General features: G+C 42.6%; 1 protein-coding gene across 9 annotated transcripts in view; it reads left to right on the forward strand.

Annotated features, from left to right (window-relative positions):
- LOC124143163 (dihydropyrimidinase-like) overlaps positions 1-17,903 on the forward strand; it is a 163,719-nt gene that overhangs the window by 134,516 nt on the left and 11,300 nt on the right. For 8 of the 9 annotated variants that reach the window (XM_046512023.2, XM_046512016.2, XM_046512017.2 and 5 more), the window contains 9 exons: positions 9,109-9,203; positions 10,882-10,955; positions 11,991-12,101; positions 12,548-12,712; positions 14,169-14,311; positions 15,261-15,329; positions 15,879-15,999; positions 16,854-17,010; positions 17,670-17,811. In XM_046512023.2, coding sequence (XP_046367979.1) covers positions 9,109-9,203; positions 10,882-10,955; positions 11,991-12,101; positions 12,548-12,712; positions 14,169-14,311; positions 15,261-15,329; positions 15,879-15,999; positions 16,854-17,010; positions 17,670-17,811 — 1,077 coding nt within the window. Of the gene's footprint in view, positions 1-4,332; positions 5,294-9,108; positions 9,204-10,881; positions 10,956-11,990; positions 12,102-12,547; positions 12,713-14,168; positions 14,312-15,260; positions 15,330-15,878; positions 16,000-16,853; positions 17,011-17,669; positions 17,812-17,903 lie in introns of those variants that run through there. The other variant, XM_046512018.2, reaches the window with a different exon arrangement.

A 17,903-nucleotide genomic window follows, 5' to 3' on the forward strand; every position in this document is an offset into this window, starting at 1 on the left:
TCAAAGTTGTTAAGACTGCCAACTGGACTGTTGTCAGAAGAAATGGTCCCATATTTATGACATGTTGCAAAACTTCCTACATTACATACAGACAAACACAGTCACACACAGCTATGTGTAATAGCATTAAATTACAATGACACATGTGGACAACTTGATATTGCACTTAGTTGTAGTTAATTCACTGATGTATGTTAACAGTTGTGCATGTTACGCATATAACCTATTGTTTCTAGGTTTGTCAGCACCAAACCCATGCTCGCGGGTTTCACCGAACTGGTAAACGTCTGAGTCCTGCATCACTTCAGGCTTTCCTCCCACATTAAGCTAACATGCCCAATATAACTGGAATACTGTTAAAAGCGGCGTTAAACCCAACTCACTAGTCTGTCTTACAGACCCTGATACAAATATATATCAAAAATAGCCCATGCAAGTCTATAATGTTTGGCAAGTCTAGATCACTGCAGTATCAGAACATGAAGAGAGTCACTGGGCTCCTTTTTATTATATTTTTATTAAGATAACTGAACAACTGGTTTTTTATGTACGATATGTTCATTTCAGAGATTAAATGTTAGTCTACCAACTCACTCATACTGACACTGAGATAGCTTGCAAAATTTAGTTTCCAGGACGATATAGCTCATATCACCTGACGCTGATATAGCGTGCAATATTTAGTTTCCAGGACGATATAGCTCATATCACCTGACACTGATATAGCGTGCAATATCTAGTTTCCAGGACGATATAGCTCATATCACCTGACACTGATATAGCTTGCAGTATTTGGTTTCCAGGACGATATAGCTCATATCACCTGACACTGATATAGCTTGCAATATTTGGTTTCCAGGACGATATAGCTCATATCACCTGACACTGATATAGCTTGCAGTATTTGGTTTCCAGGACGATATAGCTCATATCACCTGACACTGATATAGCTTGCAATATTTGGTTTCCAGGACGATATAGCTCATATCACCTGACACTGATATAGCTTGCAATATTTGGTTTCCAGGACGATATAGCTCATATCACCTGACGCTGATATAGCTTGCAATATTTGGTTTCCAGGACGATATAGCTCATATCACCTGACACTGATATAGCTTGCAATATTTGGTTTCCAGGACGATATAGCTCATATCACCTGACACTGATATAGCTTGCAATATTTGGTTTCCAGGACGATATAGCTCATATCACCTGACACTGATATAGCTTGCAATATCTAGTTTCCAGGACGATATAGCTCATATCACCTGACACTGATATAGCTTGCAATATCTAGTTTCCAGGACGATATAGCTCATACACCTGACACTGATATAGCTTGCAATATCTAGTTTCCAGGACGATATAGCTCATATATACCTGAATGATGATAACAGCAGTATGGATATTTTGAAGTCGTTCCACCTTTGATCCTGTGTGAGAAGAAACTTTATAACACTACAGGCATGATTTATCCCTCCTTTTTATTCCTAATGGACAATGTTAGACATAGACAGTGTGAACATTTCTTAAGAGGGATTGGTGCCATTTAGTCCTCCATTGGTGATACATTCTTTGTCAGCTTTGTGATCTCTACATATTGTAGCAGGGTAATAGTTCTCCTTAACACATGCCTTGTGGATCTGCTGTTAAGGATTGTGCTTGTCATATCCCATGCCTTACACTCGTTGCAAATGCTCTATCTGTAATGATTGTTTTATGACCTGACTTGGATCAATACAACACAAGGAAAATGAATGTATGAGCCTCCATATACTTAGTCATTTTTTATTTGCTGACACAGCAGTTCTTCTCCATGGCTCATGGGGGCACGGGTGGCCCAGTCGTCTAAGGCGCCGCGATTCGCTGTGCAGAGTTGCGTCCCTTGGGCACGCCAGAAACCTATGTTTGTGGGTTCGAATCCCGGTTCGCCCCGATTATGTTTCTAGGTTTGTCAGCACCATACCCACGCTCGTGGGTTTCACCGAAGTGGTAAATGTCTGAGACCTGCATCACTTCGGGCTTTCCTCCCACATTAAGCTGACACGCTGTGATATAACTGGAGTGTGTTCAAAGCGGCGTTAAACCCAACTCACTCACTCACTCCATGGCTCATTCCAAGCCAGAAATGTCAGTAATGGTGAAGCATGCCTCAGCTGATGTCTTTCCCAATGACATTCTTCCTTGTCCCTCTACGCCAATCAGCCATGACAGTTTCCCATTGTATCTTGATGTGGAAAAATCTGCAAATGTGTATATACCTTCTGGGCAAAATGAATTAAATTGTTGCAATTTTACAGATGACTTGCATTGAAAAGCAGGCATATAAAGATATGTCTTGCGGTGTTATTGCAGTGGGTGTCACTTCATTGAGCTCCATGGCAGATAGCCAGATCCTCTTATCAAAGAAAGAACTTCCCGCTACTTTTCAACAACCAAGTTTGATAACTTCCCAGTTTTTAAGAATATGGTTCCTATATATTTTTTTGTTAAATGTCAAGATCATTTGGTGAAGCTGTGGGTGGTCAGTGTGTGTACACCTGGACTTAAGTGCCATACTGGTGATATGAGATAAACCAAGGATGTTAACAGTTGATAACACTCGTAACTATCTAGCTGATAAATACGGTATCCATCAACTTGGACTGTTATTCGACAGATAAGTGCACGTCATGTTTTTGTATCACTGACGATAAGAATATACAGATTTTATTTCTGGAGGGTTTTTAAGAGTGAGCAGAAGATATGGAAAAGAATTGTTTAAATTTGAGGATATTTTTTGCGTTGAGCAGATGCAAGCCATGATTATATGTTTAAAGCTGCAGGCGCCAAATCTTGGACCAAATTCCTTTGTTCTCTGTCCAGACTTACAATCTTCAGCACTGCTGGTTTTTTTTGGCGTTTAGTAAATTGACGATCCAAGACACATGTGCACAATATCGTTGGAATGATTCATAGCGAGATTGGGCTGCTCAATTATTAACAGCTTTAAGGAGAGAGAAATCCATAAAACATTTGCATGTGCTGTGGGAAGAATCAATATGCTAATATGGTTTTTAATACCGAAGGTATTGCATCATGTTGTCGCTTCACGCCTCGGAATTCTGGGTCTCTTGCTCATCTCAGTTCCCCAGCCAAGTCCATCATCCATCCCCCTTGCCCCAACCAAGTCCATCAAATACCACGCCTGCCCCAGCCAAGTCCATCCAATACCATGCCTGCCCCAACCAAGTCCATCCAATACCATGCCTGCCCCAACCAAGTCCATCCAATACCATGCCTGCCCAACCAAGTCCATCCAATACCATGCCTGCCCCAGCCAAGTCCATCCAATACCATGCCTGCCCCAACCAAGTCCATCCATCATCCATCCCCCTGCCCCAACCAAGTCCATCCATCTTCCATCCCCCTTGCCCCAACCAAGTCCATCCATCATCCGTCCCCCTGCCCGGACCAAGACCATCCATCTTTCATCACTCCTGTCTTAACCGTCCGTTCTGCTTAACCTTGAATCCCGCACCCCACCCCACCCCAATCTTCACACCTCTCTAAACATGTCTGCCTACTATTTATAGCTCACCCTAGAAGTCCTCCCACCCCCACCCTGACCCAGGTTTCCAACCCTCCACCCTGACCCTGACCCTGGCTTCCAATCCCCTCCCTCCCAACTTGCCCCTATCTTCCTTTCCCCCCCCCCATCCCCCCTACCCCTCCCGTCACCCTTGCCTGTGAGCTGGTCCTTATTACTCATGCATGTTGTGGCTGCTGCGACTGTATTGATTGTTACACACATGAACAGAGTCTGGGGCCATCCTGTTTATGTAATGAAGCCTCACGATGTTCCTGAGCACTTCCACAGACAGCCTCCCTGTACAGAACAGAGGCTTAGGGCCCGACCTGTGACCAACCCTGCAAGGATCTATCCCTATCCCATTTCCTATTATTACAAGGACTGAGGAGCATGTTTTCTGACACTCGATAGGGTGAAGCAACCTTTTTGTCATACCATGACTCTGTTTAAAGTCATCTGAATGCCCCCTCCAGACATCTAATAGGCTGTCTGTGAACGAGTGATGTTATGAGTAATATGAATTTTTTGCCCTTCCATCTCATTGAAACCCAGGCATGCTCAGATCTTGCATTTTAAGATCTTCCAGACCCGATAATTTATTTTATGCAACGTTTTTGCCGTTCAGCAATTTGACACGGGGCAGCATGATGAAGCTGAATGGTCTCAATCAGGATGTGCAAGCAGCATGTCTGCTACTGAAGGGGAGGTAAATGAGGGGTTATGTGGGGTTATGTGCCAACGTGCCTGAGGCGTTGAACCAGCCCTGACGAACATCGCCTGGCACTTCCCATGATGCAAGCCATCTGACCAGGTTGCCGGGTCCACCAGGTGATCTGCCTCAGGCTGCCGCCTCCATCGTCATCTCCCAGCATGCACCTCTCACTTCCTGTGCAGATGCAATGACAGCTTGACCATAGCTGCTGTTGGAAATTTGTTTGGTATTTTTAACCCGTGTTTTTTCACCGGCAACTTGTCTGGATCTCTTGTGTTGGTGCTGCCATATTCCTGTACCATGACGGATGTGCTGCCGTCTGCTTCCACTGTCAGTCGCCATGTGTTCATATATCAGGATATTTTGTGAGACAGATGACTGGATTTTTAAAAAAATATTTCATGTCACATTATGTGAGGAAGGGTTGAGGTGATTTACATGAACTCGTCGCGACAGAAGGCTCTGAGACTGTTGAAATCTATATGACATCTGCTGATGAAAAGTGAGAATGGGTGAGGGTGACGCATCATGTTACCTCTGACTGCGCCAGCTACAATATTCAGTTACTTGGAGGAATTCATCAGTATTGAACTGTACCACATCTGCCACACTGAGCTAAATCATTCCTCATCGAATTGCACACTCCCTATTCATAGACTGATTCCTTCCATTTTGTATTTCTGACTTGAACCGAATGAATGTAAAACCTGATATCTCTCTCACCTACACGTGGGAGCGATAACCCTGTGTGTGTGTGAGACGTGTAGACCGGCACCTGATCTCACCGGGACCAGTTGTAGGGACATGTGGTATTGATGTTTTACCTGAACGTTTGGACCTTCACAGCTCATGGTGGCAGTGAGGAGATGTTTACAAACAACAAGCAAGGTGTTTAGTCCGTCCATTTTGTGTGAGAGGTGACCAGTTCTGCTGCGATGGGAGAGGTTTGCAATGGGGAAATGCATCTGCAGACTGCAGGAGGATTCTGCTTGTGCAGAGAGCATGGAGTAAGCATTCTAGTCTGGCAATGTTGTCACTGTGTGTCTGACCAAAAACTATAATCTTATCTACTTCAAATTCTACAAGCTGTACGGCAAATTGGTGGTTAATGTTTGCTTTCAAATGAGTTGTCACTCTCTTTGTTTTAACTATTGAAAAATTGTAGTACTTGTTTCATAATATATGCTCTTTCTTCAGATTACTTTTTAGTTATTAAGTTTAACAAGTGTTTATTTTTTACAAACTGGAAATAGAAGATATTGTAGTATGGTACAGTTTAATGTAGATGGTACAGTTTTGTAACATATCTCCTTGTTTTATAGAAGTCAGTCGGTGATTATTGATAAGAAAATGTTCAAAATAGATCCTTATCTGCAGGTAATATGTGTTGGGTATATTCCATACCTTTAGTCTGCCAGGTGGTTTTGTTATTGGTCATTAGCACAGTACAAAATCATTCATTATAATTTCATTGTTAAAAAATACAGAATGATGTGAGTCAGACAAAAGCCAGAAGGTCAGGGTGACCTACACCATGGAATGGTCAGACTGTGTATTGATTCTCTGCTCGGGGACATGTGACTGATTAATTTCTGTCTGAAACAGTCATTTGCATCTCTGGATTAAAGGGCTTCATCTCTGGGTGTGGTATACAATGATCACAGTTTAATATTGTGTTATTTACATGATGTAGTGGGGGATACGAGTCATATCATACCGAGTTGCAATAAGCTGGAATAATCAATGTTTATGTGTGTTCTGCTTGTTTTGATCACAAGTTTAGCTTCTTGGCTCATAAGATATATCAAGACATGGGAATAACTTCTATTGTAATATACCCTTTTAGAATTGTTTGTCTTCCTTGAAACAGTCATTGAAAGTTAAATTGAAAGCATGAAATAATATACCAGATGCCAGCAGTATATTGACCACATACCAGGAGTATATTGACCATGAAGAGTATTGCTGTGAACAATAGGCAGCTGACATACTTCTGTTCCAGTAAATAGGCTCGAAAAAACCACCCTGATAGGATAAATTCAATACTTAATAATAGGTTGAATAACAGCTCATTGAGCTTGCAGTGAATGCACACTGCTGTTGCCCGGTGTTCAATAGACTGGTGTAGGTTCTCTTCATCCTGATATGGTCATTATGATTCCACCAGCTTCACGATGGAATGACAAACACACTAAATATAGAAAACAGACATCTTGATTTTCTCAGCACTGGACCAAGTAATGACAGCATTAATGTTTTAACATAGGGAAGGTAAAATATTTCCCTGCAATTAGTACTCTCATGCAGTCCATAGATGTATATAAGAGTTACCTGTGTCCTTACGATGGTCAGACATAGATGTATATAAGAGTTACCGGTGTCCTCATGATGGTCAGACATAGATGTATATAAGAGTTACCTGTGTCCTTATGATGGTCAGACATAGATGTATATAAGAGTTACCGGTGTCCTTATGATGGTCAGACATAGATGTATATAAGAGTTACCGGTGTCCTTATGATGGTCAGACATAGATGTATATAAGAGTTACCTGTGTCCTTATGATGGTCAGACATAGATGTATATAAGAGTTACCTGTGTCCTCATGATGGTCAGACATAGATGTATATAAGAGTTACCTGTGTCCTTATGATGGTCAGACATAGATGTATATAAGAGTTACCGGTGTCCTTATGATGGTCAGACATAGATGTATATAAGAGTTACCTGTGTCCTTATGATGGTCAGACATAGATGTATATAAGAGTTACCTGTGTCCTTATGATGGTCAGACATAGATGTATATAAGAGTTACCTGTGTCCTCATGATGGTCAGACATAGATGTATATAAGAGTTACCTGTGTCCTTATGATGGTCAGACATAGATGTATATAAGAGTTACCTGTGTCCTTATGATGGTCAGACATAGATGTATATAAGAGTTACCTGTGTCCTCATGATGGTCAGACATAGATGTATATAAGAGTTACCTGTGTCCTTATGATGGTCAGACATAGATGTATATAAGAGTTACCTGTGTCCTTATGATGGTCAGACATAGATGTATATAAGAGTTACCGGTGTCCTTATGATGGTCAGACATAGATGTATATAAGAGTTACCTGTGTCCTTATGATGGTCAGACATAGATGTATATAAGAGTTACCGGTGTCCTTATGATGGTCAGACATAGATGTAATATCATAGACAGTTTAAATCTGCTGGATACACGAAAAGGCGTTTAAATTTCAGGAGGTCTCTTTTTCTTTCTTTTTTTGTTACTTTGACCAAAGGATCTTTTGATTGATGTAATTCTGTTTCTGTTATGACAAGGACCCTTGAGTTGATGCTTAAATTGGCACCCTGTAATGTCAAACTGACACATTTCATCAAGACTCCAGGTTAATTCACTCCTTCCTAATGGGAATCTAGATAGGCCTGGAAGATGCTGGATCTGAAAGCTTATACATGAAGGCATGTTCACACTCCTAATTCCCCAACCAGGCTCCAGAAACTCAGTAATGTCTTCCACAGATGCATCATCTGCCAGGAACCCTTTGCACCATCTGAACAATGGCGGGTTAAAAACTACTCATCATCAGGCAGCTCTGATAAGGCTGTTGCTCAGCAGCTTCCTGCAGTGGGACCGTGGGGATCTAGATGAGCCACGCATCATTCTACCTGGGATAGATAGACAGTTGTGTTTGCTTAATGGCTAGAGAAAAGTTGTCTTCTTTGCAGGTATTTCATGATGGTATTTGCAAGATTGAGTTGGAATAACAAATATTATTTGGATTGAAGTTGATGGCATACCTATCTGCTTGTGTCAGATGCAGTCCTGAACTTCGTTTTCATGCCGAAGTGTAGCAGACAGACCTATTGTTGTCAGTGAGGAGGGGAAATCAGACCTTCCATGACAGTGAACCAGCTTGCAAAATTGGTAGCATTCCGCTTTGTATAGTTCTTGAAACTTTCATATGCAGCAAGCCGCTGCCCCTTTCTATTGCTGAGTATGCTGCCCTTCATGGCAGGGAAAAGGCAACGCTTTCCAAAGAGTCATGTAAGACACTGGCATCATGGCTGCCAACTCATCCACATGTAGAGGATGTGTGTTGTCAGGCATCGATGTGTGTTGTCAGGCATCGATGTGTGTTGTCAGGCATCGATGTGTGTTGTCAGGCATTGATGTGTGTTGTCAGGCATCGCTGTGTGTTGTCAGGCATCGATGTGTGTTGTCAGGCATCGATGTGTGTTGTCAGGCATCGATGTGTGTTGTCAGGCATCGATGTGTGTTGTCAGGCATCGATGTGTGTTGTCAGGCATCGGCGTGTGTTGTCAGGCATCGACGTGTGTTGTCAGGCATCGATGTGTGTTGTCAGGCATCGATGTGTGTTGTCAGGCATCAGTGTGTGTTGTCAGGCATCGATGTGTGTTGTCAGGCATCGATGTGTGTTGTCAGGCATCGGCGTGTGTTGTCAGGCATCGATGTGTGTTGTCAGGCATCAATGTGTGTTGTCAGGCATCAGCGTGTGTTGTCAGGCATCAGCGTGTGTTGTCAGGCATCAGCGTGTGTTGTCAGGCATCCATGTGTGTTGTCAGGCATCAGCGTGTGTTGTCAGGCATCAGCGTGTGTTGTCAGGCATCAATGTGTGTTGTCAGGCATCAGCGTGTGTTGTCAGGCAATATGAGACATGTGTTGGACACAATCTGTATCATGAAACATCCAGCTACATGTACTGTTGCAGTTGTAAAGTATGTGGTATCTCTCTTCTAAATGCAATATTTATGATGATGTTCATGAAGTGTGTTTGTATTTTCCAGAGTGCACAGTCCCGCCTCTTCATCAAGGGAGGGAAGATCGTAAACGATGACCAGTCTTACGACGGGGACATCTACATTGAGGATGGAATTATCAAGTGAGTAGCCTAATGGTTAAAGCATTCTCCTGACACCCTGAAATGTTGCTGGTGTCCACTGCTGTGATATTGCTGGTGTCCACTGCAGTGATATTGCTGGTGTTCACTGCTGTGATATTGCTGGTGTCCACTGCTGTGATATTACTGGTGTCCACTGCTGTGATATTGCTGGTGTCCACTGCTGTGATATTACTGGTGTTCACAGCTGTGATATTGCTGGTGTTCACTGCTGTGATATTGCTGGTGTTCACGACTGTGATATTGCTGGTGTCCACTGCTGTGATATTGCTGGTGTTCACTGCTGTGATATTGCTGATGTTCACTGCTGTGATATTGCTGGTGTTCACGACTGTGATATTGCTGGTGTTCACTGCTGTGATATTACTGGTGTTCACTGCTGTCATATAACTGGTGTCCACTGCTGTGATATTGCTTGTGTCCACTGCTTTGATATTACTGGTGTCCACTGCTGTGATATTACTGGTGTCCACTGCTGTGATATGTTCACTGCTGTGGTATTGCTGGTGTTCACTGCTGTGATATTGCTGGTGTCCACTGCTGTGATATTGCTGGTGTCCACTGCTGTGATATTGCTGGTGTTCACTGCTGTGATAATGCTGGTGTTCACTGCTGTGATATTGCTTGTGTTCACGGCTGTGATATTGCTGGTGTCCACTGCTGTGATATTGCTGGTGTCCACTGCTGTGATATTGCTGGTGTTCACTGCTGTGATATTGCTGATGTTCACTGCTGTGATATTGCTGGTGTTCACGACTGTGATATTGCTGGTGTCCACTGCTGTGATATTGCTGGTGTTCACTGCTGTGATATTACTGGTGTTCACTGCTGTGATATAACTGGTGTCCACTGCTGTGATATTGCTGGTGTCCACTGCTACTGGTTGAAGCAGCATAAACCCACACTCACTCACTCACTCACTCACTCACTCACTCACTCACTCACTCACTCACTCACTCACTCACTCACTCACTCACTCACTCATTCACTCATTCACTCACTCACTCACTCACTCACCGACTCACCAAAATCCCACTTTTATCTTGGTCAGAAATAAGAGCTCAGCTCAGTCAATAGGGCTGATAAGGTGTGTAGCTGGTCGCATTATTTGCCTGGTTGGTGATATGGGAATTCCAACCCTCAGTCGTCATGTTGCTGAAAGTTGGTTAATGGTCACTCTACAGTGTGGAGGGAATTCCTTACATTATGTACATCACTTGGGATCATAACACTCACTCACTCACTCACTCACTCACTCACTCACTCACTCACTCACTCACTCACTCACTCACTCACTCACTCACATAACTCATATCTGCTACTAGAAGTTGGCAGTGGAATGGCACATGACCACATCTATTGTGTTATGTGTTTAATGTCTTGGTAACTGTGAAACAATTGAAACACAGGTTCGTGTGAATGGTGTGATACGTTGACATTTGATATTCTTGAACAGTCACCAAGGAATAAATTGTTTGAAAGAACTTTGTGAGAAATAGTTTGACATTGGATTAAACCATTGACTGTTAATCTAGCTTTTGTAATCAACAGAAATCTTACAGCTTGTGTCAATTTGCTGATCATGCAAGGAGGACCCTGAATCTATTAGGAAAAAAATAATTTTTTATTCGTTTGTTTTCATTTTCTTATTTGTTTTCAGACAAATCGGAAATAACCTGGTTATCCCAGGGGGAGCTCGGACAATTGATGCTCGGGGCAAGCTCGTTATCCCAGGTAAGATTATTTGAAAGAATTTGTCTTTACATGCGTGTCAGATGTGCTGGTGCCAAAGCCGGAGGAGTTGTTTGCTTGGCCTTAACAGACCAGCTGAGAAGAAGACATATATGGTCATTTTACTTGAACAAGTTTTATAGGAAGAGCCTGGGGTCATCCTCATGTTGACGGGGGAGTAACTAGGAAGAGCATAGAATCTTTAACTGGGGTGTCTTTCAGAAGAGGGTTGTCCTTATCCTGCAACAGGGGAGTAACTAGGAAGAACATTGAGTCATTAACCAGAGTCTGTAGTCATTATCCTGTAACAGGGGAGTTTGTAGGAAGAGCTTTGAGTCATTAACCAGAGAGTCTGTAGTCATTAGCCTGTAACAAGGGAGTAACTAGGAAGAACATTGAGTCATCAACCAGAGAGTCTGTAGTCATTAGCCTGTAACAAGGGAGTTTGTAGGAAGAGCCTTGAGTCATCAACCAGAGAGTCTGTAGTCATTAGCCTGTAACAAGGGAGTTTGTAGGAAGAGCCTGGAGCCATCCTGGTAAAAAGGGGATAATGTGACTGTTGACCTTCTAGTGCCTCACAACCAGCTTGGGTTGTATACTCCCCAGGGAGCTGAGAATGTAAATTGAGTGCAAATTGAATCATAGACTCGGTAATGCTTTAGCATATTATTTATTTGCACATTAATATATATCTCCCCCCTTAACACACACCCCCACCCTGTTTTAAAATCGGGGGCTATAGCAACACCATGTCCGTCCATCTATCAGCCATCCCTTTTCCGTTTCAGGAGCAGAACTCCAAAAATGTTAAATATTACTTGTTGAAACTTGCTATATAGATCAGTCTAGTGGTGAACTTTTGATGATTTGGGATTTTTTTCTTTACTGAACTGAAGGTATCCAATGGCAATGAACCCAAAGTGGGGTATAAGTAGCCAAACTGTCTGAATTGCACCAGACTGGGGGACATGTCATCTCCTGTTGTTATCCTTGTGGTACAGTGCTGACAAGGCTGGCTACACTTCTGTTGTCTTGCAGGCGGCATCGACACACACACGCACATGCAGCTGCCCTTCATGGGGACACAGGCGGCGGACGACTTCTACAGCGGGACCAAGGCAGCTCTGGCAGGAGGAACCACTATGATAAGTGAGTGGAACACAAGCTGGGTACACAAGAGAATGTGGGTTGGTCTTCATGTGGGCATTGTTGTCATCTCCGGATAAGTCTGTCAATACTTTCGACTCCCCCAATGGTCCAGTGGTAGAGCGTCTGCCCGGCAAGCAGAAGGTCCTGGGTTCGATTCCCGGCTGCGTTATACCAACACACGTTAAAAGATGGTATTGTCCTGAAATGTAGGGGAGCCCACTGGTGATGAAGTTAGGTTGGATAGAGGCTGGTAAGAGAAATATCTGGCTGATAGTTGGTTGGGATATATTTTTGTGAAATTAGGTGGAGAAACCTTTTGTTGAAACTAAGAAGGGTAAAATATTACGGAAACTATATTATTTATTAAATGGTAAAAAAGTAAGAAGAATAAATATATTGTTGGAACAAACAATTGCATTCTGTAATATCTATCCTTCCACTTTCAGTTGATTTTGTCCTGGATCAGAAGGGTGTGTCTCTGTTGGATGCTTACGACAAATGGCGATCCTGGGCTGACGAGAAAGTGTGCTGTGACTACGGGCTCCACGTTGCAGTGACGTGGTGGAGTGAGCAGGTGGCCAATGAAATGGAGGTGCTGTGCAATGAGAGAGGTAGGAGCCATAGGATGTCTATAGGATCTGTAGGACTTCTTTAGGATCTGTAGGGCGTCTGTAGGATCTGTAGGGCGTCTGCGTCTCCAGACACATCTTCCACTCGGGACAGTGGGGTAGCCTGGGGTGTGCCTGTTCCACATGTTCTTGTCTCTACACTTGTATTGCCATTCTGGTTGTGACGTGATGACTGCCTCCGTTGTCTAGTGGATAGAGGATCTGTCGGATCTGACTGGAATATTGTAGTGTGAGGCCATGCTCACTCCCGGTACGGTGTGCCCACTGTGGAAGGAACACATCTGGCTCATATCAATAACTACAGTAAACTATGGTTATATCGAACTCAAAGAGACCACTAGTTTTTGTTCGTAATAACCGTAGTTCGTTAAAAGCATATTTACAGCATATATACAACAAATGTCCAGGACTAAAAAATAAGTTTTTTATAAGGGTGTTCGTTATAAATGTAGTTTACTGTATCAAGGCATCAGTTGCCTCAGTAGCATTTCCTGGGACCGCCTCCGTGGTCTAATGGTAGAGCGTCCGCCCGGAGAGCAGAAGGTCCCGGGTTCGATCCCCAGCCGCGTCATACCAAAAGACGTTAAAAGATGGTACTTGTTGTTACCCTGTCTGGCGCTCGGCATTAAGGGGCTAAAACAAGGACTGGTCGGCTCGGAGTCAGTATACTGTGTCTGAGTGGGGTATTCATGTTAAACTGCGGCATGGTATCTCAGTGTGCTAGCACTATAAATCGGCATCAGACCGGACTAGTACAAGCAGCCACACACACACATACAGGTGCATGCACGTCGCTATATAAGTGCAATAATCTTTGATGCGACGTTAAACCCCATATCACCTCACCTCACCAGTAGCATTTCCTAACTTTATTGACCGCCTCTGTGGTCTAGTGGTAGAGCGTCTGCCCGGAAAGTGTATGGCCGCATCATACCAAAAGATGTGAAAAGGTGGTACTTGTTGTTACCCTGCCTGGCTAAGGGGCTAAGACAAGGACTGGTGGGCTTGGTGTCAGTATACTGTGTGGGGTGTTCATGTTAAACTTCGGCATGGCACCTCAATGTGCCAGCACTATAAAACTGGCATTAGTCCGGACTGGTACAAGCAGCCATGCACGCAAGTGCATGCATGCCGCTATGTAAGTGCAATAATCTTAATGTTTAACCACACTTCATCTCACCTCATAACTTTTTTAACTAACTATTTGAAAAGATATGCTGTCAAATAAGTGAATCACTATTAAAGGAGAACTGCAAGTAACAAACGTCCATAGGGGTTAGCATTACACCCGTAATGCACAAGTTGTTCAAAGGAAGCAAAACTTTTACTGACGACAAATTGTTTTTTTTAATATTTGCATCTTACCTGTAAGGGTATACAAATTCTCCTTATGACTTTGATTGGTTTCCAAGTGCATTTGTGTTGTGATATTTTCCAGGTGTGAACTCCTTCAAGATGTTCCTGGCCTATAAGGATGTGTTCATGCTGTCGGACACAGAACTGTACCAGTCCTTCCTTAAATGTAAACAGCTTGGTGCCCTCGCTATGGTGCATGCAGAGAACGGGAGCATCATTGAAGAGGTAACAAGCAGAGTTGTTCCCCTTAGATTACAAGCAGAGTTGTTCCCCTTAGATTACTGGAGTATGTCAGTGAGGAGGTAACCAGCAGAGTTGTTCCCCTTAGATTACTGGAGAATGTGGGTGAGGAGGTAACAAGCAGAGTTGTTCCCCTTAGATTACTGGAGTATGTGAGTGAGGAGGTAACAAGCAGAGTTGTTCCCCTTAGATTACTGGAGTATGTCAGTGAGGAGGTAACAAGCAGAGTTGTTCCCCTTAGATTATTTCATTGAGAGACAAAAAAATGTATATAATAACTGTGATTTAGATTGGACAAATGACATTAGGACATTTTCACGATTTTATCAACTTTTGACATCTTCCAATATGTTTTGGACCTTTGGGATGACAATCAGTCAGTGTCCTTGAAAAGAACTGACCTGAAACCCTGATCAATGAGAGTGTAATTAACCAGCTGGGCACAAGGCCCACTTGCACAAAACGATCGTAGCGCTAAGACTATTGTAAGCCTATGTTAAAGTATGGGAGTTACGATCATCTTAGCGCTAAGACTATTGTAAGCCTATGTTAAAGTATGGGGGGGCGGTCGGGTAGCCTAGTGGTTAAAGCGTTCGCTCGTCACGCCGAAGACCCGGGTTCGATTCCCGACATGGGTACAATGTGTGAAGCCCATTTTCTGGTGTCCCCCGCCGTGATATTGCTGGAATATTGCTAAAAGCGGCGTAAAACCATACTCACTCACTCACTCACTAAAGTATGGGAGTTACGATCATCTCAGCGCTAAGACTATTGTAAGCCTATGTTAAAGTATGGGAGTTACGATCAGCGCTAAGCAAGGCCGTAGTTAACATTTTTTGACGGGGGGAAATATTTGCACGAGTATCAAGTTCAAGTTAACTTTCCCAGGTCTGTAATGCTAACAGGACTCTATATTCGAGTCTTCCCGCTTCAGAAATCTCGGGAGATGCTGCAGATGGGAATCTCAGGCCCTGAGGGCCATGTCTTGTGTCGACCAGAGGAGGTGAGTGGCAGAGTAGAATCAATCAATCAATCAATCAATCAATGCTTATAGGTTTTGTATTATATCATATTTCAGGAGGTTACTAAATTTCATGGGATATATCCTATATATTAAGAAGAATACTGTACATCAGCAGTAGAAACTAACATTTTTAGTCCACTAGTCCTTAAAATGATAATATATAGCAAAACCCTTAAAATTGGCAAATTTTGACTTGTCCTTATGATACCTAAACTATTGGGCAGTTTGGCAAGGACTACAGGACTAGTGCCAGTTTCTAATGCTGTACATATGCTACACATCTCTTAAAGCATCAAAATTTGCCATGCAGAGTTGCATCCCTTAGGAACGCTAGATCATGGTTTCAATCCCCAGATTTCCCTGATTATGTTTGGTAGCATGTGTACTTCCTCCAACAAGCCAACATGCCGTGATATATCAGAAATACTGTTAACTGCTGGAGGCGCATTCATCCCTGAAGACATTGGCAGATACCCTGGGTGGTTTATATTACTACAGTATGTGTGACTGGGCTGTTTGTGTCTACAGGTTGAGGCGGAGGCAACACAGCGAGCCATCACGATAGCCAACCAGGCTGACGCACCCCTCTACATTGTACACGTCATGAGCAAGAGCTCTGCCGATGTCATCTCTGCTGCAAGGAGAAAAGGTGGGTGAAATACAACCTTGAATGTTCCTGGTTACCTGATATATATATGTTCACAGTTTGGTGTTAATTGAAAGGGCTCACACAGTTCTGATCTGATTGTAAAGATGGCTACTATGTCGGCCATGTTGAAATAGTGATTTAGCCCATCCCTCTGCTATTTGTTCATATATCATTTACTTTCCTTCTACATATTATGTGACCCGTGATGATCTGTGTTAGAATGGTTCTTCACCAACCCTTGCTTGTCGCAAGAGGCGACTAACGGGTCGGGTAGTCTCTAAAGAATTTCTTTCATTTTGGTGAAAAATCTTCCCTGTATAAAAGCACTAAGTTAATTACATGACAAATCAAAATTGAAACTTAATTGAAATAAATTATTCAACAATTAATGCCCTCATGAAAAATAGATATGGATGGAATCACATTAAGTCTGTCTCCTTACACAGCGACCTGCACGGTACCAAATTCCGCTATCGTCATCCTTCATAAGACCATTAATGGTGCCCAACCAACCAATCATTTCTCTGACGACTCTCAATCACTGACTTGGTTGATGCATGTCATCGTATCCCAACTGCGTAGATTGATGTTCATAATGTCAATCACTGAATTGTCTGTTCGAGACTCGATTATTTCAAGACAGCCCCCCCTTACAGCTGGAATATTGCTGATTGTGGCGATAAAAAACAAACAAGCAAAAAACACATCAAGTTCTCCTGTTAGTCATGCTGTGTTGGTGAACCAAGATTTGTTTTAACCACTGGTATGACATGAGATATATATTGTTTGCAGGTATTATAGTATTTGGTGCGTCTATTGCAACTGGTATGACATGAGATATATATTGTTTGCAGGTAATATAGTATTTGGTGAGCCTATTGCCGCCAGTTTAGGCACCGATGGTACTCACTGTTTCAACAAATGCTGGCGTCATGCTGCTGGTCATGTGATGGGCCCCCCTCTCCGGGCAGACCCCACCACACCCGACTATCTCATGGATCTGCTGGCCAAGTAAGTGGGCGATACGGTTTCCATAGAAACATATACAGCAAGTACATTGAATCATTTTCAAAACTCTTTGTTTGTACATAGAGCAATAATTGTGAGTTATCTTGTCAGAGAAATGGAAAAAAAATTCAAATCTGAAAAGCTCCACCAAAATCAAATGTACGTGATCATCACAGTAAAAACATTTACAATATTCAACCTGTAAGAATGATGGACTGTCTTTAGAATACATGTTCAGATTGTTATAGAACCAACCAAAAAATCTGAAATGTTGGTTTAATTTTATTTTTTCACACCTACAAACCAGATTTCTTTTCACAAAATTCTTTAGGCAAAGAAAACAAGTGTCTGGACTTCAGTCATGCATATCTGTTAATATTGCTGCAACATTTCTTAATGCTGTTCAAACTGTGAACCAGTACATACTAGTTCAGGCCTAGAGAAACACAGGTTCTTGTTAGTGGTGCAAGGGAGGTAACTCCCTGAAATATATTAAATTTGTGTGAAAATGGTTCAAAATGCAACCCAAATGTCCACTATAGGGCAGTGTTTTTAAATGAAACATATTTGTATCTTCTTAAAGCATTCTGATCTGTAATTGTATGTTTTATTATTGTATTATTGAAATGTGAAGCCTGATACCCACTCATTCTATAATCCAGCAACGACCTTCAAGTCACGGGCACAGATAACTGCACGTTCAACGCTGATCAGAAAGCTCTAGGCAAAGATGACTTCCGTAATATTCCAAATGGCGTCAATGGCGTTGAAGATAGAATGTCTGTCATCTGGGAGAAGGGCGTTGTAAGTAGAACAAAGAGATCACTTCTGAATCATTCAAAATGGATTTTGAGTTCTAATATAGGTCTCAGAAAGGTCTTTAAGTTTGAGGTTTA

This window comes from Haliotis rufescens, unplaced genomic scaffold (assembly GCF_023055435.1).
Source record: "Haliotis rufescens isolate VD_foot unplaced genomic scaffold, xgHalRufe1.0.p SCAF_6, whole genome shotgun sequence".
Classification (NCBI taxonomy): domain Eukaryota; kingdom Metazoa; phylum Mollusca; class Gastropoda; order Lepetellida; family Haliotidae; genus Haliotis; species Haliotis rufescens.